The 25,905-nt window shown below is 35.8% G+C and overlaps 1 protein-coding gene across 1 annotated transcript in view; it reads right to left on the bottom strand.

Moving 5' to 3' along the window:
* The window catches only part of LOC120082672 (DENN domain and WD repeat-containing protein SCD1), a 28,601-nt gene extending 22,835 nt beyond the window's left edge, over positions 1-5,766 (bottom strand). The window contains exons 1-7 of the mRNA XM_039037935.1: positions 5,335-5,766; positions 5,114-5,207; positions 4,753-4,954; positions 4,289-4,430; positions 3,994-4,094; positions 3,463-3,526; positions 3,162-3,275 (exon numbers count right to left, since the gene is read on the bottom strand). Coding sequence (XP_038893863.1) covers positions 3,162-3,275; positions 3,463-3,526; positions 3,994-4,094; positions 4,289-4,430; positions 4,753-4,954; positions 5,114-5,207; positions 5,335-5,508 — 891 coding nt within the window. The 5' untranslated portion in view covers positions 5,509-5,766. The remainder of the gene's footprint in view (positions 1-3,161; positions 3,276-3,462; positions 3,527-3,993; positions 4,095-4,288; positions 4,431-4,752; positions 4,955-5,113; positions 5,208-5,334) is intronic.
* Positions 5,767-25,905: the final 20,139 nt, after the last annotated feature.

The raw sequence follows: 25,905 nt of genomic DNA on the forward strand, positions 1-25,905 counted from the left end.
GGTTGATGAGAAAGTTAGTATGAAATGGTGAAGAAGGGATGGGGATTTGAAAAGAAAAATATGGAAACTGAGTTTGTGAAATTTCGGCTAAGTATAGAGAAGTTATGTGAAATGCGTTATGGCTGAAGGACTGAGAAAAAAAATGGAATTTATGTGAAAATGCGAAAAAATATGGGAAATTACTTTGGAAAAATTTGGAAAATCCGTGTAAAGGTATCATCAAAGTGGTGAGCAAACGTGTACGAAGAACAACGTTCGCAGTAGCTAAGAGCAAGATCGTTGAGAGTGAGATCAGCGAGATCGTTGAGAGCAAGATCAAGACCAGCGAGATTGGAGAGGAAATGGGAGAGAGCGAGATTGGATAGAAGATGGAGAAGAGCGAGAACCAGCGAGAGTGGAAAGAGCGAGACCAGCGAGAAAGCTGGAGAGAGCGAGAGTTGAGAGAGCAAGATCAGCGAGATTGCTGGAGAGAGCGAGAGTGAAGAGAGCAGAGCTAGCGAGAAAGTGGGAGAAAGAGACACATGCCGAGAGTGGAGAGAGCGACATTGCGCAGAGCGGAAAGAGCGAGAGCGCCTATGCGTTAGCCTTGCTTTGTCCGATTCGAATGTCACGCCCACGCCTCGCCTATGCATTGAACGGACCGAGCAAGCTTCTGGGCATGTATTTGGACGCGTTTGGGTGGATTATGCATTTAAGAAACCCTAATTTGAATACAAACAAAACTTGAGACGTAAGGGCAAAACGTCAATTAAAATCTAGGTGTCCGATAAGAGAAATTCTTAAACCCTAAGAAAACTGTGTTGGATGCGGTTTGGAAGAACACATTGAATCAAGGTGAAGTCAGCTTACGTGATAAAGGGAGGATTTAAAACATTTAGCCATGCAGCCAAGTAGGTGTTGTCAATCCACAAGCAATTTGAACGCCTATAAATAGGGAGTTGGGATTTCATTTTCAAATCGCACAAAAATCATACATTTCGTAGAGAAAGTAGAGGCAGTGAGGGTTCAAAGGAATGTGTCAAATTTTGGATGAGGAGATCTTCCAATCTACTCGTGCGTTTGGAGTGATTCCAAAGCCATTCTGAAAGCTCTGGAAGTCTAGATTTTAGAGTAGCGGCTACGGAGGAAAAGGCTCAAAAGGAACTGGGCTTGAAGTTGAGAAGAAAGCAGAAGGGTCAGACTGTCGGGATCAGTCTGGGCCAGTCTTGAAGATTTTGAGATTCCGGCCAAACCACGAGGAATCTGAGCTGAAAGTTTAGGGTATATCTAACATTTTAGAATAAGTTTGTAGAAGAAGTATTTTCCAAATAAGGTTCGGAACTATAAGTAAGTCTAAGTTGTAAGTTGAATCTGGATTCTAGGGGTGAAAAAAAGGACCCGAGGGAGCTACCAGAGTGAAAAGTCTCTAAGAGTTCGAGGTGAGTGGCTAAAATGTTTTTCGAACTTAAAATGGTTAAACTGTTTTGAATACAAACGTTTTACAGAAAGCATTGTTGCGAAAATAATCTCATGCTACTAGTTTTTATAAAGTGGTTTCCAAGCAAGTTTGAATTGTGATTTGAACGCATGCATATTGTTGAAAAACTATTTTACATATGTTGATTTTATCCAGCATGCGTTATCATCTTTAAAGCCATGTTGTTATATTGTTTTATACGTACATGCTTTAAAGAGAAAAGTGGTTTATAAATAGTTTTGGTTAAAATGCGGATGCCAAAGTACAAGGAGAAGGCATCCACCCAACTAGATACTGAAGTACAAAAGGAGAAGGTATTCTATTGGTACTGAAGTACGTTTGAGAAGGTACCAAGCCAACGGGGATACTGAAAAGTATCGTTGGAGAGGTTATCATAGTAGCTCGATACTGGAAGTACCAAGAGAGAAGGTACTGAAGCAGTAGTGCCTAAATGTGTGAGAGGTACTTCAGTATGTGGCCACAAGTGAATAAAGTCAGAGATTGAGCAAAAACGGGTTCTCTCTGGATAGTAAATTGGGTGTTGGGATTATTTTACCGTTATACAGTACTGTGATTGAGGAAAATGATTTTACTTGTTTTAATGTTAAAACAGTTTTATATTCATTACAGCTTGGAAAATATTTATTGCTGCAAAAGTTTATTATTTCAGATAAAACCTATTTTTTGAAATTATGCATGAGAATTTACTATGTTTTCTCGATCACTCACTGGGCGTAAGCTCACCCCATTTTCAAATGTTTTTGTTTTCCCCCCCCACAGGTAGCGGTCAAATCCTCTGAAAACAGCTCAGTATCTGTTCTGCCACTAAAGGACCAAAAGACTTATAACCGTTTGCTAGGCTAAGAGGATGATCTGGGGTGGAGTGTGACATGAGGCCTCTAAAAGCTATGATCTTACCCCTAGGTCTCCCATAGATGAGAAAAGACTAAAGAGTATTTAACTGCCTAACAAAACGCCATATCCAAGATCACCACTAATAGTCAAAGCCTTTCTTTTCAAGAATTTTGTTAAAGAAATACCAATCCACGTGGTCATAGGCTCAATTTAAATTACCCCCTCCTGTTTCTGCCCTCATTAATCTTCGATGGCTTCATTGGCTATGAGAACCTGATCAAGGATCTGCCTCCCCTCAATGAATGCCCCCAAGCCACTAAAATCACCTAAGCAAGCAACTTTCTCATCCTATTAGTTAGCACCTTTGCTAAAATCTTGTACAATAAATAGAAAGATCTATGTTTCTATAAAATTCAACATTATCATGAATGCAGGGGGTGGTTTGCACAGGACATTTCCAAGAAATAATAATGACTCGTAAAAGACTCCCCTTCTATTAAAACAGCAAACTGCACAAAGGATTAACTGTGATATTATTTATTAGATTAAATAAATAATAATTAAAAAGGTTAAAAAGATTCTGTCAATGACGTAGCATCAAACATATCAGAACTGACCTCCTTTTACAGAGAAAAAGACATATCAAAAAGGTATATAAGCCTTGACGTAATATCTTAATATAGTACACATAAATTTGGGAACCAAGGGCAGCATACCAAATATGCTGCTGACATAAATGCAGGGCATATTAATATAGCCATGGCCCATGATATACATTATTTCACTTGGAACTTAATTGTTTTACAAAATTAATTTTTAAAAAAATTAAAATATAAAAGAAATTACTTACACCATCCATTGCCAGATAGGATGTATCAACGCCTGAATGAAGACCCATCATATATGGTGTGGGAGCATCAATATAGTCTACTCCACTGAAAAAGAGTAACGGAATGTAGACATGCTTCAGGACAACATAGAAAGCTTTGGTTAGAGTCTATAATAAATAAGCAGAAAAATACGCATAAAAACCTCCTCACTAGTATCACACCAAAAATGTGAAGGAGTAACAAACAATTCCAATCAAAAAATCAAGGGAAGAATACTTTAATATTTAATAACATAGAAATTGAAATTTTATATAAACTGACCTGCCATCTAAATGGATATATTAAATGACAAATGGCTTCTGATACAAGAGTTAAAAGTGAATACCTGCAAAAAGAAGAAGAGAAAAACATGAAGGAAAATGTGTTATCACATACTAAAAAAATGACAATTATAAAACTTGGAATTGTAACTTACAAATCGTACAAAAGTATGTACGACAAAGAGCAAGCATCCAGTTGAAATGACCAATTAAATCAAATTGTTCATCAAGAAACTGACTAGCACTAGGATAGAATGACATTAAAGGACAGGGACTAGGGATAACAAAGTCAACAAAAAAAAAAAACATTTGTTCTTTAAGATTACAAGAAACCCTGAACTCTGAAGTATTTGGTTCAATCCTACATTGACTCTCTTACACTTTAAACAATCAAATGAAAATTCCAGTAAGTATATAAATGTATATGTGTATATAATGAAAAACAAATCCAATCTATTCATCAGACAAATAAATAAGATAATTGTGTTTTGACAAATATAACTTCAAGAAGTCTATAGTAACAGAAAGATACTTGTTTGATCGAAGAAGAATCCTCCTCTCCAGTAAGACAGCAGTGAAAAGTTTGATTACATTTTCCAAATCCAAGCATTGCATAAGAGGCTGAAACGAAATCTGCACTCCTCATAAAGAGGAATAATTGTTAGATGAGAAGATAAATCGACATTTCATTTTCTGAATGACATTGCCGGCGAGGCACATCAGCACTTGGTCAGCTTTCAAAAAGTATTATTTATATAATTAAATGATATATTTATATCATAAGGGGGAGGGAGGGGGGAAAAAAGAAAAAGAAAAAAAGAGCTTACATCAGCATATGGAAGCCCATCCTTGGATGGAGCCTGAACGGAGAGAAGGCAATTCTCAATACTAAACAAAATTCGATCCTTCCCAGGAGTAGACAGTGGTACATTGGAGACCATGTGTGCTATGATATCCCACAGAGGCTTGCTGAAATGTTGGGTAGCTGAGAATATTAGTAGCGAAGGGAAAAAAAATCCACTGAAAATCAAATTCTAGGCCAATTGATTTTTATAACGATGACTCCTTATTAGTTAAGGCCAGTTGAATAAATTCTTATGATACCCTTGAAGGTTGGGTTGATTTCTCATCGCCCTTCTACTATATTTTTCTTCCTTCTGGATACAAATTTGTTAAATAGAATCTACTCGTGTCCATGAAATCAGCTTTACAGTTCACAATGTGGTTCCAGAATTTGCTGCCACATACATAAACGTGATGTAATGGAGAGAGCATCTAATTATGCACTGACCTACTTCCACTGCTGGAGAAGCACAAAGCAAACAATTCCTCCAACGCATCTTTAAGGACACGGAAGCTGGGTGACCGCGAAACAACACAGATACATTTATCAGCATAAGAATTTGGTGGAATGCGGTAAGCTTCGGCAATATCCTCACTAACAGGGTCTCTAAAAGCAATGCAACTGACATAAATTTTTGACCCATCGCCCTCTGCATTATAATTTCCACAATCGCAGTGAGTGGAGATACACAGATGCCGTACCATATAACTACATTCCATTTAAATATAATATACATTCGCATAGCAAAGCCCAATGATCTTCGAATTAAGAATGCTGAAAGAAATTCAAAGCTAAGCAGCAACCATACCCGTCAAAACAATCGGATAACTCCGCGGAAAAGTGCAGGCGTCACTGGAATCAAATCCCGATGAAAAAAACTCGACCCCAGCTGGTAAAACACACTGCAAAATGCGATCCACATACGGGGAACTCAAATTAATCAAGCGGTAATACAAATTTGACACCTCTAAAGTAGAAAAACAAAAAACCATGCTTGAAAGTGAATAGAGTTTCTATATTGGAACTCACCGTTGGGAGCTGAGGTGGCGGAGGAGGACAATGAGAATTATTGGAAGGAGGATACTGGTCGAGAAGAGAGGGTAGATACAAGTAACTGAATCCATGAAATCCCTTGTTCCCATCTAGACTCCGAATCTCCGGCCCGATCCCACAAACCACGAAATACTCAAAGATCCGAGCCATTCAACGCCGATGGCCGATTATGCTGTCTCCGTGATTGATCCTAGAGAGAGAATTGACGACCTCCAGTTGATCTTTAAGGTCGATTCCAACTTAGAATGTGGAATTGATGGAAGAAGAGAGAGTAGAATCATACGGAGTTGAAATGGAGGGGAAGACGACGAACTACTCTGTACTCCGTCCTGGAATGACGCGCGATTAGATTTTCCGAATCGGAAAGATGAATGAAATGTATATATGTGGGCGGTTGCCGGTTAGCCCGTTTCAGATTAACCATCGCAAAATTATTAATTGTTCTTTTTTTTTTTTCTTGCGGAGGAAAATGGAAACTGTTTTCTTCAACTCTTACAAATTAATTATATTTTATTTTACATGTCGGATTTGGCTCTAAACTTTTATCATTTTTGGTACTTTTTTCTTTATATTATTATATTTGCTGTATTAAATTACACAAATTTTACATGTATACTTGTATGAATTTTTCATCTTTTAAAGAAATTGGAGAATTAACCAAAACTCAGCATTGCTCGCGTATATATGTTCGATCGAGAGATTAGAGGTCCCGCAAGGTCCTGTCCAATCCCTGATTAGACGAGAAATAGGGGAGGGAATGAGGAAGATTTTTTCCCCGTTGACTAAGCGGGGATTAATTTTCTCGGCCCCCCATCCCGATTTCCCACCCCGACGAATATATATATTCAACTAACTAATATATGATATATAATAACATACATTCATCATACATATAGTACCATATATATATTACAAAATTGATGTTACATCAACAATTACTTATTTTTTACTTTTCATCTCAATTTTTGCATGGTTTAATACACTGTTAAGATATTATCTTTCATGTTATAATGTTTAAGTTGAAGGCCAGACTTATAATATTTAAAATTTAGTAATTATGAGATTAAATTTTTATGTATATCTTTGCACATAAAATATTATTGTCTTTACTAGAAAAATTTATAAATTTTTCTTTGAAAAGAATGCATTGGAAATTATCCATTTGACTAATAAATTTTCATCAAGGCTAAGCATAAATAGTTTTAAATTAGTTTTAAAAGATAATAAATAAAAAAAAAAAGAAATGGAGAATTTTTCTGCATGGGAAACCCGATTCCCATAAATTCCCCGTCCCGATCCCGTGGAAAATTTCGCGAGGATGAAGATTGAAATAGGGGTGGAAGGTTTCCCCGTCCCCGCCCATGGACATCTTTACGAGAGATCTGCTAGCATAAATAATTTATGGATCATTTCTTTCTAATATATATTTTCCTTTCTAAAATTTTTCATTTTTTAATTTTTAGTGTCTATTTATTCCTCCATTTTTGTTGTAAAAATAATGCTAATTAATTTGATTATTCAATAAAATATACAAAATTATAAGGTCTGCATTTGAATCTTTCTATCTTTATTGTACTCAGAAAAAAAATCATTTTGGTTGTTTTTATAACATGATTATACTTTTTTAAAGTGTTATTTTAAGTAATTTGTTATTGGTTCAACTAAGGTAAAAGATGCACTCCTCACAAGGAAACTTAAACCATGTTTTTTATGTTAATAACTTGCAACTTGCACAATAAAAATATAAGTTGTATGGAAATAGCAAAGTTCATGATTAAAGTAATAGACGGTAAGAATTATCTTTAAAATTTAAATTTAGAAAAGGAAAATTTTCACATATAAAAAAATATTAAACTATTTAAAAAATAATGAAAAAAAAATACTAATAGACTTCTATCAGCGTCTATCACAATAATATCAGTGATAGACTTCTAGATCTACACCAAAATGATTATTAAAAAAAGAGGTTTTAATATATAAAATTAGATTAGTTGAGATGAGATATTTAAGAACACCACCAAGTATAAAAGTTCAAATAGGTAAATCATATTTTACCAGTTGATTTAATTCAAACACATTAAATTTATGAATTTAATATTGGTTCATTTATTCATAGAGATGACCACGGGGCAGTGCGGGGCCAGGGATATCATTCCCCATCCCCGTCCCTGCTCCCCATTTCATTCTTCATCCCCGTGAAATTTTCTACGGGGATCGGGGCGGGGATTCCCCTCGGAGAATTCGCGGTGATCGAGTTCCCCCAAGGAATTTTTTTCGTTACCTTTTTTTATTTGTAAAAAACCAATTAATTTAAATCACTAATGTGAACAAATTTTAATTAAATAACATGGTTAGTTTTATATGACAATTTAAATTTAAAGATAAATTACTCAAATTTTGGCCTAAAAAAGCTAATTAATTTTTTAGTAGAAATAAATAAATATAAATCAAATTATTCACATATATAATCTAAATTTAAACATATTCATCATCTTTTCCAATAAATAATCAAATTTGTAATTTAAATGTAATATTTATATAATAATAATAACAACATAACATTAGATAACTATACTAAATAAATATGTAAAAGCTATCGGGGCGGGGATGGGGCCGGGAACGGGGACGGAGAATGCATTCCCCGTCCCCATCCCCGTTTAGCTCACAGGGAATTTTTTCCCCCCACTCCCTCCTCCATTTCCCACCTAATCGAGGAATCTTCGCCCCCTCCCCGTGGGGAAATTGGATATCTCTATTTATTCATCATACTTTTTAATAAACGTTTGATCTCCCCTAAGATTGTTTTGAGAACGAGTTGTATTGTGCGATTATTATTCTTTGAATTTTGTAGAGTATGAGAAACAATTTTGCTTTTAATTAAAAAGTGGCGGGTTTTGTCTCCCTAAAAAAATCGACCAAGATCCACCTTATGGACCTGGGTAGATTATTTTGAACCATAAAAGATGTGTAACTATGGATGAATGTAAGGTTAGACAAAAGGATTGGAGTATTAGTTTGTTGGAACTATAAGTTTTGTTATAAGGATCGCGAGTTGTTAAGCATGAGTAATATGAGCCTAATCCCCCCTCTCTTGAAGTTGAATTCGACACACTTGAAGTGAACAATCTCCTTAAAAGCAATGATTTTTATCGGACTCCTCGTTGGGAATATCTTTTTGTTGGAAATTTTGTTATTATTGTTTTTTTTTTCTTTTCTTTTTTTGCCATAGATCTAGAGAGGATGGGCATCTCATGTATGACATATTTTCCCTGATCTCAAAGTTATTATTTGATATGGAAATACATTTTTTTATACTTCATTCACGAAGAATAAGCAAATGAATAGTTGGGTATTTCTTTATGTTCTCATTCAGTTGCCTAAAACACAAATACATTGAACTCCCTTCATTTACATTTAAGGGGGAGTTTGGCGCACGATAAAAAGAAATAATTGAGTTGAGTTGATAATTATTATCTGGAGAGGTAAATTATCTGTATTTGGTGTGCAAAGTTGAGTTGGTAATTATTGTCTGTATTTAGGTGCTAAGTTGAATTGAGTCTCATAATGTGTTTGGGGTGCAGAGTTGAGTTGGGATATCTGGTGCAGTTTTTGTAAAATAAATTGGTCTTATTTGTTTTTGTTTTTGTTTTTTTGTTTTGTTTTTTCTTTTTTGTTTTGTTTTGTTTTTTTTTTTTTTTTGCTTTTCCATTGTTGATTAATTTCCAACTATATATATATAATACATATATGTATGTATATTAAATCCTGCTAGCTTAACATTAATATAAAAAAAATAAAAAATAACATGTTGTACACATAAACATTGGATAACTTGATAACTTAACAGCTTATAATTATATAATATGCATTGTTTATCTCGAATTGAAATTGTGCATAGAATAATTACCTTTCACTTCATAATGATGTTTAGAATATGATAGTATGGTACAGTTACATTCTTTTGAACATCAAAAAAAAAATATCAAACGACTGAACATGTGGCTGTTCCAAAAAACAAATTAACAAAATATATATTTTTGAAATATTAGGTGGTTGATCTAGTGGGTCCGAGCAAGTAGACGAATGCAATACCGTTCCGTTTCTCTTCCAGTATAGCAAGGAAGAGCTTCGTCTTCTGTATTTTCGTGCCAATTATATCAATTAGGTCGCATCCATCATCCTCAATCAGCCCTTCAATACCAAAAATGACTTGAACTACCTTCTTTTGATGTCCAAACTTCAGCTTATATTTCTTCGTTTGCCACGCAACGAGTTTGCCCATGTGCGCTGACTACATATTAGTAGTTGATCGCATGATGTTGATCATGTCATTTTAGAATGTCAATTGTTTCCCCTTACTTCCTCTGAATGGCTCCACTAATACACTTGCTCTGCCTGTGGAGATATATGGTATACATGCTCTCCCCATGAACATATCTACTTCATCTTCTTTCATTGCATCCTTAGACAATTAGGTTTGTTCATTATATGGGGTAGGGTGTTCCAGTGATACTCGCCGAATCTCATCCTTCATTTTTCAAAACAAATTTGACGCCATCACAACCGGGGTCTCGCAAGACTACCCAATTGCCCTGTCCTTCCCAAATACATTTGATAGTTCATCGTAATGGGTGAATGGCTTGTTCCACAATCCATTCGCGTTGAGATGACTATGCATTGGTACATAAAAATGACATTAGAATTTATACGAGACATGTGTGGTGTACATTGTTCATTTTTTTAACTTACTCGAACCCAGGCATCGAATATCTCTCTGTCCACCTAAACGCACTTGAACTCCTTGTTCCATCCAAACCTTGATTGATTTAACATCTCCATTATTGTCGAGTATTATTTTTCAAACTTCTAATCTTACCTTTGATGGTATTCTAGTTCAGACCACACCCGGGCAATTTGTCATCTTCATCAACATCACTTCCACTTCCACTTTTACTATTATCATCCCAAGTAGCCTTCCTTGCTTTCTTCTCGGATTTCTTAGATGATTTGAGGAGTGGAAAATCCGTTCTTATATGACCCTACTTTTTGTATTCATAACAAATAACCTCATCCTTTTTGTTATTCTCATCTTTTGACTCTCTCTAGGTTTATAGGTGTTTCTTGAATTGCTTCTTCCTCTTGATGAATTTTTTGTACTTACGTGAAAGATAGGCAATGTCAAGGACATCCTCATCTTCAGAGTCAATTTCTAAGGAGATTTTCTTTAATGCAGTACTCTTATTCTTTTTGGACTCATCCTCCAAATGCTCCTTCATAGTGATCTCATGGGTCATGAGTGAACCAATGAGTTCCTTCGATGGAAGTTTGGTGAGATTTTTTTCTTCTTAGATTGCTGTCACCTTTTCTTCCCAAGTCTTAGATAGATACCTAAGAATTTTCCTAACATTTTCGGATGTTGTATAGACTTTACCAAGTCCCTTCAAAGCATTGAAAATATTAGTAAATCTAGTAAACATATATGTTATAAACTCATTAGCATCCAGTTTAAATAATTCATAATTATGAACAAGCATGCTAATTTTAGACTCTTTAACTTGATTTATTCCTTCATCCGCAGAGTCAGCTCAATAGCTAACTTGGATAAGCTACCTTAAAAAAAACACTAGTGAAAGGCAACTCACCATTTTCGCTACTCCTTTAGAGGGTTCTATATAACAAGCAACATCTATACACCCCTCAATAGACTAGGTGACGAAGGCTTTTTATTCCACACCAACGGTGCATCCTCAAGTAGGGTCTATATGGAGCGGATTGATGAAAATCAAGTATGCTTCCATCTAATGTGAGAGTGATTATACTTTGTACGGACTCTCGATTTGGATTATAAACTTGGCATTTGAATGTCTGTAGGTGAACCCCTTCTTTTAGGTGGTTATCTGTGTGGAGGTAGTGATGGTACTGATTACTTGGTCTCGAGATATGGAACAACCCTGTGCAGGGAGTGGGATGGTTTATTTTATGACCCTTCATATAAGACCTTAGACGTCTTTGAGTATTCTTCTGGGTACTACCGTCTCCGCCAGGGAACTTTGGTTGTAGAATGAATATGCCAATCGTAATTTTAAGAGTATTCCAAATTTCTTGAGCAAAAGAACACATGGATATTCTATTAAATTCATCTTTGCTTGAAACACAATACAAACAATTAATAGCCTTGACATTAAAAGAACATTTTTTTCATTCCATTTTCAACATACTCTTCTTCTAATTTAGGCTTATCAACATTATTAACATTTTTCATGGGCATATAAGGACCTTTAGCAATAATTAACCACAAATTATAGTCAATAGATTGCAAATAATTTTTTATTCTAGTTTTCCAACATGCTAATTTGAACCATCAAAATAAGGAGGTCTAGAAGTAGATTGACCTTCAACAATTCCATTTGCTACTAGGTTTTTCATAACGCTCCAACTGTTGGGATTGGTGTCCTAAATCTCTTCATAATCTCGTAGTTTGTAAACTTTATATAAACATATTGTTGTTAATAAAATAAATGTTATTTTATAAGCATATACTCAATCCAATAAACTAAGATTTGAGGTTATTTCATGTAATTTAAACAAGTATGTAGAGACATAGAAGTAAATCTTGTTTAAATAATAACCTAAATGGTCTGTAGTAGATGGATGGGGCTGGGTACCTTATCCTAGTGACACTACGGATACGGCCTACTTTGTAGGTATTATAAATGTTATAAAGTGCTACAAATGATCTAATCTTAATCATCGTGTGAAGACATGTGAACGAGGGTATTCTACACAAAGAGTTTGTATAAGACTGGACCACGAAATGATTAGTCTCTTTATATAACGCCATTAATAACAAAGATTTATATTTTACGAAGATGACCATAGGTGACATGACCTGAATCTTGAGTGAGTTGTGAACTCCTTCTCATGAAGGCGATCCTTTGATTTATGAGAGTGACCAGATTGACAACTCAACAAGCCTACCATTTTAGGGATTCGTCTGATTTAGGAGTTGTGAACACAGCTACACAAAACGGAATTCACTCATTCCCCGATGCAGGGACAAGTAGATAAATTGCTCCCTTAAGGGCTAATTTCAGGCCTTGAACATGGTGGCCACATCCTCTCCTAGCTCGAGGGACTTAGTCATAGTTGGATTATGACTTATTATTCATTAGAGGAATCAGTGGTACTTAAGGAGTTAGATGTAACTATAGAGGCAAAATGGTAATTTTGGCCCAGTCGTACTTACGAGCAATTTGTGACAAGTCATCACACTGTTGATTGGTTATATCCAATGGACACGAAAATTTATCTGTAGTGCGAAGAGTGCAGTTATCGATCTTTAGTGGAGTGACCGGCAGTTGACGGATATTAGGTAATTTAATTGAAGAGTTTAAGTAATTATCCTAATACCACTGGAGCTTCAATTTACAGGTCTACAAGGTCCCCTCTGTTGCTCAACGGAGATTTAATTGAGAATTAATTTGAAGTGTTCAAATTAATTGAGGAAAATTAATTATATATGATATAATTAATTAAATTGATTATATATTTGATATAATTAATATAATGTATTTGATACATTATAATTTAAGGTAATATGAAAGGAATTTGAAGATGATTGAAATACCAATTATATGAATAGGATTCATGTAATTAAATATAGATATGATTTATATTGAGAATAGTTAAATATTTGGATATGATCCAAATATCAATTATATGGATGAGATTCATATAAGTGAATTTAATATAAATGTGATTTATATTAAATATCATGTATTGTTGAGAGAAAATAAAATCTATAGTTTATGTTGTATTTGATACAATATAAACTATAGGCTATACGTTATATTTAATATAACATATAGTGTATATATATACAATAAAATATATTATTATTATTATTATTATTATTATATTATATATATATATATATTACTAATTATAATTTAATTGAAATTAATTAAAAGAAATGAGTTACAACTTCCTCCCCTTATTCTCTCAATGTATTATGTGGGTTGAAAAAGAGTTGGTTAGAGATTTTTTTTCATCTTCTTCCTCAATTGGCTCTGAGAGAAGAGTTCTCTCCAAGAGAAAGTTCTCAGTAGAATCTTCCCTCTCCTCCTCTCCTCCTCTCCATCTCTTTCACTTTTCCAAGGATCCAAGCAAAGCCCACAAATCTTGCTTTAATCCTTTGTCCCAAGAGAATACTAGAGTTCTCGAATGGTGATGTTCCGCATGGAGAAGTAGATCAATTCGTGATCCGTTCGAGGCAGTTCTTGAAGAAAGGATTCTTCAAAGGTAAGAGTTTCTAAAACCATAAGTTTCTTTTATTTATAGCATGCTATATTTAAGTAAATGCATATCTTGTTCTTATTTACTGTAAAATTTATATTCAATAAAAAATGGAATTTGGGTCGATCTTTGCTTCCGCTCAAAGGATCTTTTTCGATAAATTTCCTTTAATTAGTATCAGAGCCAGGTTGTAGGTTTCTAATTCCAAATTCCATTATTTTATTGAATCATTTTATAATAATGGTGTGTTTTATAATCTGCATCTTATTTCATGCGATGAATGGTTGTGGATGTGGTTTTGTTGATGGATGTTTAGGAATGGGATACTTAGTTTTAAGGCTTTATTTTTTTACAAATTTTGATTTGTAAAGGCCCCTATGTTTTTTGGTATTAATCTTGCAATTGAGTCTGTAGTTTGTAAGTTTGAGTCGCTCGTGCTGTTCCAAGAAGCTTCAAGAAGGGCTGCAGAGCACAATGTCGATGGAGAAGTCGAAGCTACAAGATCGCATAGCAAAAGCTACATGATTGTGTAGCATTAGCTACAAGATCACATAATAAGAGCTATATGATCGTATAGCAGCATTTGCTACAAGATCGTATATATGCTTGCTATGTGATCGCACACTCATTCCTACTTGATCATATAGTTGTCTGCTACACAATCGTGCACTCTCCTACGATGTGCATTGGAGTTATGCGATGAAGCTAGGCAACATGCGATGAGGTTTGCGATGGTCTTAGGCTTGCAACCATAGGAGAGACGTGATAGCCTCGAGGTGAGCTATGCGTTGGCCAAGGTTGGGCGATGCACTGTCTGAAGGAGACATACGGCCAAGTGATTGCAAGCATTGGCTTGGAAGTTGAGCCTTGGCTTGATCGCATGGTTCATTTGCTACACAATCAGTTGCAAGGTGGTCCATTGAAGGGCAGTTTGGTTCGAGCGGTTCAAGGCACGGTTCACCTATTTTGAACCGGTTGACTCAATTTTATGTAATAGTTAGCCTTTTGAATTTCCTTTTAGGTGTCCTATCCCGATCCATCAACTGTTAGTGTAAATATACATGTGATGTATGTTTATTATTATATGTCGTAATGTATGTCATATAGTTTTAAAACCTACCATAGGTTATGCATTTAATTTCATGCATCATTTATATTATAAGTGTTATAATATATGTATATGCATGATTTAATTTTATAGCATGCTCATGCATCATATAATATAAGTATTATACTATATGCTTGCATGCATAAATAACATAGTTGTGCATCATTTATATTACAATTGTTATAATATATAGTTTGAATGTATGCATGTGATGTATGTTATTTAATTTCATTACTTTGATATATGATGTATATGAAGTAATGAAGTGAATATTGCATGAAGCATGACATTACTTTAGGTAATCTTATAAACGTTATAATTTTATAAAGTATGTCAATCGATGCAATGTAGGTTTTAATTTGTTTCATTTATTTTAAAAGGTTATAAATAAACAAAATTATAAATTAAAATCAATTACTAAGAGTTGCATGCAAACTTAGGTGAAATCATTTTTTAAAATAGTTTCAAAATATGATTGAGATAAACCTAAGTTCACAAATTTCTAATGTGATTAGACATTAGATTAATCTTTTTTAATCGATTTAATAGGATTAAATTGATTTCAATAAAAGATTAAATTTGTAGCAAATATATTTATAAGGGACCTTTTTGTTGGGGTTGATGCCCTAAAGTCTCGTGTCCTGTAGTTTGTAAACAGTTTATACGAACGCTTTTGTTGTATAATATTACTTCACATCTTGTATTTTGCTCAGTTGCATGTTTTATTTGCTTTACCACAAACCAATAAACTTAAAATCCATGGTTATCTGTATGTAACTCAAGCATGTATGTGGTGACATACAAGTGGATTATGTCTTGAGTGATAACCAAAATGGTTTGTAGTATAAGGATATAGGAGGGAAACCTTATCTTGGTCATGCTATGAATGCGGTCCGCTTTGTGGAATGGTCAAAAGTGTTGTGACTTGTCACAGATGGTCTGATCCTGATCATTCGTGTTGGGGACATGCGAGCAGGGGCGTCCTATACAAAGAGTTTGTATAAGACCTGACCATGAAGTGTTAACGTCTTATTATATAACATCGTTTATGACAGAGACTTCACTTCACTAGGATGGCCATAGGTAACATGACCTTAATCCTGAGTGAGTTGGGAACTCTTGTCATTGAGGGTGGTCCTTTGATTTGTATGGGTACGAGTGGCCAGGTCGCCGATTCGAACCTACCATTTTGGGGATTCGTTTGATTTGGGAGCTAGGAACTCAGCTACACAAGATGGAATTCACTCCTTCCTGAGGCAGGGGTAAGTAGATAGATAGCTCCCTTAAGGGCTGATTCCAGGGCTTGAACAATGTGACGCCACACACCTTCTCTTGGCCCGAGAGGCGTTTACACATAGTTGGACTATGTTGTATTGTTCATTAGAGGACTTAGTGATACTTAAGGAGTGAGATGTAACTATAGGGACAAAACGGTAGTTTGGCCCAATTGTACTTACAAACATTTGTGAAGGGTCATCGTACTCATGATTGGTTATATCCGATGGACACAGAAATATATCTATGGTAAGAAGAGTTCAGCTGTTGGTCTTTAGTGGAATGTCTGACAGTTAAGGGATGGTGGATCTCGTGGCTAAAGAGTTTAATCAACTATTCACAGATCGTTGGAGCTTCGAGCCACAAGTCTATTAGGTCCCTTGGGTAGCTTGGATAAAGTCGAGAATCAGTGTTTGGGTTAATTTGAAATGTTCAAATTGACCAGAGGAAGTTCGATTATATATGATATAATTGGACTAGTTAATTATATATGATATAATTGGCTAAATATATGAGATACATTATTTTGGAGGAAATTAGATATAAATATGATTTATATGAAGTAGAGGAGAAATTACTATAGTAGATATGTGATATCAAACTATAGGGTAAAAATATAATATGATTATATTTATTAAAATTTAATTGGTTAATTATATTAACCTAAAATCTCTCTCGAACGTGCATTAGCATCAGTTATTGTAACAGATGAATAAAAATGATATTTGTTTCATTTTGAATGGTTCGAAAAAAGATCTAAATTTTTTCGTGGGTGTGAAAACGTAATCGATCGCCTAAACTCGAAAGCCTATACGATAGTCGCTCAAGCCTAAACAATCGCATACCTTGCGCCTAAACAATCACCTACCTAGCACCTAAACGATTGGTTAGCTTTCCTAAACGATCTCTTCCCAACTCAAGTCAAGCGAAGCGTAGTGAGGAAGGAGGGGAAGAACAACGTGAGAAGACGGGAAGTCCGGGTTTCCGCATATTCTATTAACGACCCACGTATAGTGTGTCGTGTTTGCTAAACGATCGCCTACTTTTTTCTAAACGATCGTTTAGTAAAATCTACACGATCGTGTAGTTTCTTCTAAGCGATAAGCATTTTGCTATGCGATAGCTTCATGTTTTCTCCCACTTGCTTATTGCCTACACAATCAATTCTTCCTCCTACCTCTACCAAACTCACCGAAGACCATGCTTTGGGTTTTCATTCCAAGAATACCTAAGGCTTCTTTCTGGTGGTGTCATCCCCGCTGCGTTCGTGTGTTTGTGGTTGTTCATGTTGCTGTAGGCGACGCATCTGATCGGCATTGGTTGTTCAGGTAGAGGTCTTCCGTTGCATTGAGTTCCATAGTTAGAAGAGCGTCTTCAACTAGTATGAGAACTCTCTCCCTTATTATTTTGTTGTTCAAAGCATGTCATTAATTACTGTTCGTTTGAATGTATATGGTGTATTTCGGTCACTGTGAAACTGGAGCGATCCGAACGCATTCATGGAACTCTTCATTAAGAAATCCTTCAATTGGTATCAGAGTCAGGTTTTGATACTCCAATTTCATATGTTGCAACGAAATTACATTTACGTTCTTGATGGGTGCATTTCTACACTGTTTAATCGTTAAATTGTTGTGGATGTGCGAGATTAATGGATGTTTTTATGGATGATTAGCCTCGGTTTGATTTAATTTTTTTACATTTGCAGTTGTTTGTAAAGGTCCCTGCATTTTTGGGCATTAATAATCGTTATCGAGTCTCTATTCAAAGTCTGTTTGAGTTTTGAGTCGTTCATGAAGAAGATTGGAGTAAGTGTTGCGATTCTTCGAGGAAGGAGGCAATCAAGGGTTGGTTGCATCGTGCAGACGATGGAGTATGTGATCGCTATTGATCGCATCGTGCAGATGATGGGGTACGCGATCGTTGTTGATCGCATCAGTTATAGAGTGGATTTTCAATTCAAAGGTTGATCGCAACGTGTTGACGATTCGTATGCGATCGCTGAGATTCGCAGTGAAGACGATGGGATGTTCGCGTATCGTTTAACGTGCACATGCACTGGACAATCGTTTAGGTCAGCAAGCTTCATCGCTTAGTAACTGGCTAAACGATCGCTTAGTAACGCAAGGTAAATCATTTACCTGTCGTCGCGTTAAGCGATCGCATTGACGATCAGGCTTCACAGCCTCGTTGTCATCTATGCGATCGTTTAATTTAGCTTCTATCGTCTAGTACGCGCTGGACGATCGTCTACCTACGACGTTTACTACACAATTGTCTACCTACGATGTTCTTGGTGGGTGCATTTTTACATTGTTTAATCGTTAAATTGTTGTGGATGTGCGGGATTAATGGATGTTTTCGTATGATTAGCCTCGGTTTGATTTAATTCTTTTACATTTGCAGTTGTTTGTAAAGCCCCCTGCGTTTTTTAGCATTAATAATCGTTATCGAGTATGTATTCAAAGTCTATTTGTGTTTTGAGTTGTTCGTGAAGAAGATTGGAGCAAGCGTTGCGGTTCTTTGAGGAAGGAGACGATTAAGGGTTGATCGCATCGTGCAAACAATGGAGTATGCGATCGCTGTTGATTGCACCAATTAAACGATGGGTATGCTATCAAGGGTTGATAGCATCGTGTTAACGATTGGGTATGCGATCGTTGAATATCATGTCATGTAGACGATAGGATGTTTGTGTATCGTTTAACGTGTTACGCGCACTGGACAATCGTTTAGGTCAGCAAGCTTCATCGCTTAGTAACTGACTAAACGATCGCTTAATAACGCAAGGTAAATCATTTTACCTGTCGCCGGGTTAAGCGATCGCATAGAAGATCAGGCTTCATAGCCTCGTTGTCGTCTATGCGATCGTTTAATTTAGCTTCTATCGTCTAGTACGCGCTGGACGATCGTCTACCTACGACATTTACTACACGATGGAGTCTTCCTGGTGATTCAAGACTCGGTTCGCTTGTGAACCGATTTGCTAGATGGAAAATATAATAGATAGGGTTATTTCATTCCGGTTTTTGTAAAGGCTCATCCCGGTCCATTAATCCTTTACTTATTACATGCAATGTATGTTTTTTATATGTCATATGATATGCACATATAGTAAATCCTATCTTAGGTTATGCAATGATCATGCATCATCTATTTATTGTAATTATTATAATTTAGAGAAGCATGGTTTAATTATGTAAGTGCATGCTCATGCATCATATAATATAAGATTTATATTTATGTATGCATAAAAAGCATTGACATGCATCATCTTTATATTATAATTGTTATAGTATAAGGGTGAATGATAGCATGTTTGCTTGGTTGTTATGCATTGTATAAAAGTGATGTATAGTAATGATTGAAAATTGCGTGAAGCATGACACATAGGTTACTTTATAAATGTTATAAACACCTCGTTATGCGCAATGGTTTTAGTGTTTCTTTTTTAAAAGTTAAAGAGAAATTAGAACTAAAAGAAATAAGAAAGACATGCATGCTCACTTAGATTTAATTCATGGTTTTAAAGTGTTTAAAACTTGGATAACATAGACCTAAGATCATGGTCCTAATATGATTAGCAACCCTAAGGCTTTAATCTTGTAATAAGTTTAATAGGATTAAATTGGCTAATAAAAGGTTAAAGTGTAGCAAATCTATCTGTAAGGGACCTTTTGTCTAAGGCGGGTTCTGTCTAGGCTAGGGTATTTAAGTTGACGGAAACGTAACACCCCTACCTGGGAACTTACCTGGAAAGTTGAATTAGATAGATTTAATGCATGCATACAAGTTAAGGACGGTCCATTAAAGTGTTTAAATGTGACTACTTGAACTTATTCTTTTTTTTCATAGACAAACGTTATTTATGGGTGTGAAAACATAATCGATTGCTTAAACTCGAGAGCCTATACGATAGTCGCTCAACGCCTAACGATCGCATACCTCGTGTCTAAACAATCGCCTACCTAGCACCTAAACAATCGCACACTAAGTCCTAAACGATCGGTTAGCTTTCCTAAACGATCGTATAGTGTGTCGTGTTTTCTAAATGATCGTCTACTTTTTTTTAAACGATCGTTCAGTAAAATCTACACAATCGTGTAGTTTCTTCTAAGCGATAAACATTTTGCTATGCGATAGCTTCATGTTCTCTCCCACTTGCTTATTGCCTACACGATCAGTTCTTCCTCCTACCTCTACCAAACTCACCGAAGACCACGCTTTGGGTTCTCACTTCGAGAATACCTAAGGCTTCTTTCTGGTGGTGTCATCCCCGCTTCGTTTGTGTGTTTGCGGTTGTCGTGCTGCTATAGGCGACGCATCTGCTCGGCGTTGGTTGTTCGGGTAGAGGTCTTCTATTGCGTTGAGTTCCATAGTTAGAAGAGCGTCTTCAACTGGTATGAGAACTCTCTCCCTTATTATTTTGTTGTTCAAAGCATGCCGTTAATTATTGTTTGTTTGCATAACTGTGCGTTTGAATGTATATAGTGTATTTCGGTCACTATGAAATTGGAGCGATCCGAATGCGCTCATGGAACTCTTCATTAAGAAATTCTTCACTTTTGTCTAAGGTGGGTTTAGGCTAGGCCGGGGTACTTAAGATGACGAAAACGACACCCCTACCTGGGAACCTACCTGGAAAGGTGAATTATATAGATTTGATTCAAGTATGCAATTGTTGATTAACATTTGTTAAAGTGTTTAACGAATATTAATCAAAATTGTTTAACTTTCCAAAGTAAGTATTAATTTTGGGTAAACTTAAACAATCACTTAGTAAAATATAATTAGCCGTAATTTTCCTAAGTAAATTAAACCCTAGGTTGTTAAAATATTTAGTGGGAGGAAAAGATGTATATGAATGTCATTTTTCCACTCACGTTTCTCCCTTAATATTCACACCGTGAGACTCATGCTTGGCTTTGAGGCACCTTGGGAGCGTCTCCCTTTGGATGGTATTTACATTGGTCAATATCAAGGTGAATGGAGAGAATAGTTAGAATAAGTGGGAGAGGGATGTGTGTCAACATGTCTTACGATCTCTTTCATTGGTTTGCATCGTGAGACCTTCTTGCATGACCTCGAGGCGCCCTGGGAGCGCCCCCTTCGGATGGTTTGTGCAGTTGGTCAATACCAAGGCAAACTTCATAAATGGATAAAATCGCTTTAGTTTTTGCTCCAATCAATTTTTCCCTTCAGTTGGCTCATTGGAGCGAAACTTTAGGATCTAAAATGAAGGGTCACACTTACAAAAAATTATTAAGCAGGTTAATAATTTCTTGACCAAATAAATGGTGACTGATTGTTATAGGAATAAGAGTTATTATGGTGTAATGATTGGTTCAGAGTGTCTCAATTCAGTGAAGGGACAACTGACTACCTTCGTTGGCTTTTGTCATAAATCACTGAAGCATAATTGCAAAATTAGTTGTTAAATGGGGTTCATTTAGATTTTGCTAAAACTGATTGGATTTTTTTTAAAGAGTTATGCTAAAATCTAATATAGATCAATGTGTTTATTTTAAAGCAAATATGTCAAATACCGATTTTCCATTAGTTGTATTTTCTAGTCTGGCCGTTTTTAATTAGATGATGTGGAAAGAATCTATTAAAACGTTTTTCGTGGTAAACGACCTTTGAAATTATCATGACTAAGGATTGTCCTCAAGTCCTAACCCTTGATGCACCACGAAATATTTGTAATGCATATGAGGTGTGGATGAAGGCTAATTCGAAGGTCGAGTTCACATTTTGGTAAACATACCTAATGCGTTGGCCAAAAGGTTTGAGAATATGGTCATTGCACATGAGATCATGGAATCAATGCGAGAATTGTTTGAATGAAATTTCTCACTATTCAAGAAAAATGGGGTTGATGACAATAAAACCAGTAGTGTCAGTTCCCAACATAATCTCCAGTCCATATTGAATGTCAAGGGACTAACAAAGAAAACAATTGTTGCCAACTCTGATGAAGTTTATCGACGAGGATTGTCCTCTACAATGAAACTTAAAGTTTATAATTTGGGTTCTGGAGCTGATCCCATTACTCTTCATAAAAGAAAGAACTCTAAAGAAAATAAATATGATTTATTTATCTTGGAGACGCGCTTAGTAGAGAATGATGATTTTGCCTGGATAATTGATTCACGAGCTACTAAGCACGTGTGTTCTTCCCATCAGGGATTTAATTTCTGGAAACAGTTGGAAGCTAGAGAGATGACTCTTAAAGTCGGTATTGGTGAGGCTGTTTCAGCTGTTGTTGTAGGCATACTTAAGTTATTTTTGGATAAGAAATGATATATGTTATTAGATAATGTATATGTAGTTTCTTATATCAAGAGGAACTTAATTTCTATTTCCTGTCTGATTGAACAAAATTATTCCATGTTCTTCTCTGGGAATAAAGTGTTTATTTTTAAGAATGGAATGAAGATAAGTATTGGTTTAGTGGAAAATAACTTGTATGTACTAAGACCGTTAGTCATAAAAACTGTGCTCAATATTGAAATATTCAAAACAGCAACAACTGTAAAAAGATTGAGAATTTCTCCTAAAGAAAATGCTCATCTTTGGCATCTAAGGTTATGTCACATCAATCTCAAGGATTGAAAAGTTGGTGAAAAGGGGACTTCTAAATGGTTTAGAAGAAAACTCTTTACCAGTATGTGAGTCATGCCTTGAAGGCAAAATGACCAAACGACCTTTTACTATAAAAGGTTATAGAGCCAAAGAAACCTTGGAGCTTACACATTTAGACCTATGTAGTCTGATGAATGTAAGGGCACGAGGTGGGTATGGATATTTCATCTATTTCATAGATGATTATTCTAGATTTCGATTTCTATATCTAATGCAACATAAGTTTGAAGCTCTTGAAAAGTTCAAGGAGTACAAGACTAAAGTTGAAAACTTGTTAGGTAAAAAGATAAAAACACTACGATCTAATCGTGGTGGAGAGTATATAGACTTAAGATTTCAAAACTATATGATAGTGTTGGGATTGGTGTCCTAATTCTCCCGGAGTCTCGTTGTTTTGTAAAGATACACATTGTTTGATGAATAAAATAAATGTTATTTAATTCTGACATTTACTTATATACAATAAACAAAGCTCCATGGTTATCTTATGTGAACTTAAGCATGTATATGTGGTATATAAGTGGATCATGCCTTAAGTGATAACCTAAATAGGTCTGTAGTATAAGGATTAAGGTGGGATACCTGATCCTAGTGACACTACAGATACAACCCGCTTAGTAGAGGTTTGCAAGTGTAAACTACTACAGATGGTAGATCCTGACCATTCATGTAGAGACGTGCGAGCGGGGATGTCCTATATAAAGAGTTTGTATAAGACCTAGACTACGAGATGACTAGACTCTGTATATAACGCCGTTGATACTAGAGACTTATATCTCACCTAAACGACCATAGGTGACACGACTTCAATCCTGAGTGTTTTGGGAACTCCTGTCTTTGAGGGCGGTCCTTTGATTAGTATAGGTAATAGTGGCCAGATTACCAACTCAACATGCCTACCTTTTTAGGGACTTGTATGATCTGGGAGCTGGGAACTTAATCCACAAGATGGAATTCATTCCTTTCCTGAAGCAAGAACAACTAGAGAGATTGCTCCCTTAAGGGCTGATTTCGAGGCTTGAACATAGTAGCCACAGCTTCTCTTTGGAAGAGAGGACTCAGTTATAGTAGGACTATGACTTATGTTCATTAGAGAGATCAGTGGTACTCAAGGAGTTAGATGTAACTACAAGAGCATAGCGGTTATTGGCCCAGTTGTACATACGAGTGATTTATAAAGGGTTGTCACACTTCTGATTGGTTAAGATGGACACGTAATATATCTGTGGTAAGAAGAGTTTAACTGTCGGTCTTTAGTGGAGTGCCTGGCAGTTAGCGGATGGTGGATCCCGTGACTAAAGAGTTTAGTCAGTTATTCACGTACCGTTAAAGCATCGAGCTACAGGGCATAAGGTCCCTTTGGTAGCTCAATGGATTCAGTTGAGGATCAGTTCTTGGTGTTGATTTGAAATGTTCAAATTGACAAGAGGTATTTTGATTATATATGATATGATCGGTTTGATGTATGAGATACATCTAGTGGAGGATTGATGTAAATGAGATTTACATTAAGTACCATGGAATAGAAAAATAACTATGGTTTATATGTTTCATGAGATGAAATATTAAAACTATAGGTTATAAATATAATATGATAAGTTGGTTATCATTTATATTTATAATAATATTAATTATTAGATAATTAAATATTTTTCTCTAATAACCAATTGAATGGGAGGTTATTAGTGGTTCATGGTAATCGTGAGATAAAAGGAAAATTGTTTTCCTAATTTTAGTAAGTTTTGCAAAAAGGTTGAAAAAATGTTTTGAGATTTCTCTCGGAAAAGAATCTCACGGATCAGAGCTTGTCAAGTAAATACTGATTTACTAAGTGACAGCTTGTTTTGGTAAATGATCGTGTAGTGTTTTGTAAGCGACATACACGGTACTAAGCGATGAGCTAAACGATCGCTTAGCTTTTGCTAAACAATTGGGCATCGACCTATATGATAGGTTTCTATCTTCTCCCACTTGCCCAATCGTGTACACGATTGTTCATTTCTTTTTCATCTGCCTCAAACCAAGTCCAAACAGAGCCCACCCTCTGGATTCTCACACCAAGAATACGAAGGTAACCTTCTTGGTGGTGTCATACTCAACTCGACATCGTCGAGGTTCTGTGGAGGCTGTTCGTGTTGCTAGGGTGTTCGTGACCGAGGCAATCGCTGAGTTCGGGTGCGAAGTGTTCGTGCAGTGTTGCGGTCGTGTTGTTCGAGCGTTCAAGGTTTCTGTGTTCGAGCGTTCAAGACCAAGGAGCGTGGAGACGAGTCTACAAATATTCGTAGAGATTTCTCCTTGTTCATTTGTAGTATTCATGCTATAATTTCTGTATTGATTATATAACTGTATGCTTTGTGTACGACTGTAATTTAATGTTCATACATGATTGTAATTTGGAATGATCTTTTCCGTTGCTCATGGAAATCTCAAATTCGATTTCCTTCATATAGAACATGAAATCACGTCCCAACTCTCAGCTCCAGGTATACCTCAACAGAATGGTGTATCAGAAAGGAGAAACAGAACCCTGTTGGACATAGTTTGATCTATGATAAGTTATGTTAATCTTCCTGACTCATTTTGGGGATATACAGTAGAAACTACAGCTTATATTTTGAACAAAATTCCCTCAAAGAGTGTTTCTGAAACACCTTTTGAGTTATGGAAAGGTAGTAAAGGTAGTTTACGCCATTTCAGAATTTGGGGATGTCCAGCCCATGTGTTAATGGCAAACCCCAAAATGTTGAAACATCATTCAAAAGTGTGCCTATTTGTAAGTTACCCTAAGGAAACGAGAGGTGGATACTTCTATGATCCTAGTGAGAATAAAGTGTTTGTATCGACAAATGCTATCTTCTTGGAAGAAGACCACATAAGGGATCATAAACCACGAAGTAAACTGATTTTAAGTGAGATTTCTAATGAGACTACTGAGACTTCAACAAGATTTATTAAATAGACTGATAGATCAACAAGGGTTGTTGATGTCAGTTCATCTAGTCATCTATCTCGAGAGTTGAGATTGCTTCGACGTAGTGGGAGGGTTATGAACCCATATGTACGCTACATGGATTTAATAGTAGCCCAAAACATCATAACTGATTATGGTGTTGAGGATCCATTGTCTTGTAAGCAAACAATGGAAGATGTTGACAAGGACGAATGGATTAAAGCCATGAAACAAGAAATGAAGCCCATGTACTTCAATTCTATCTGGGAGCTTG

This window comes from Benincasa hispida, chromosome 8, assembly GCF_009727055.1.
Source record: "Benincasa hispida cultivar B227 chromosome 8, ASM972705v1, whole genome shotgun sequence".
Classification (NCBI taxonomy): Eukaryota; Viridiplantae; Streptophyta; class Magnoliopsida; order Cucurbitales; family Cucurbitaceae; genus Benincasa; species Benincasa hispida.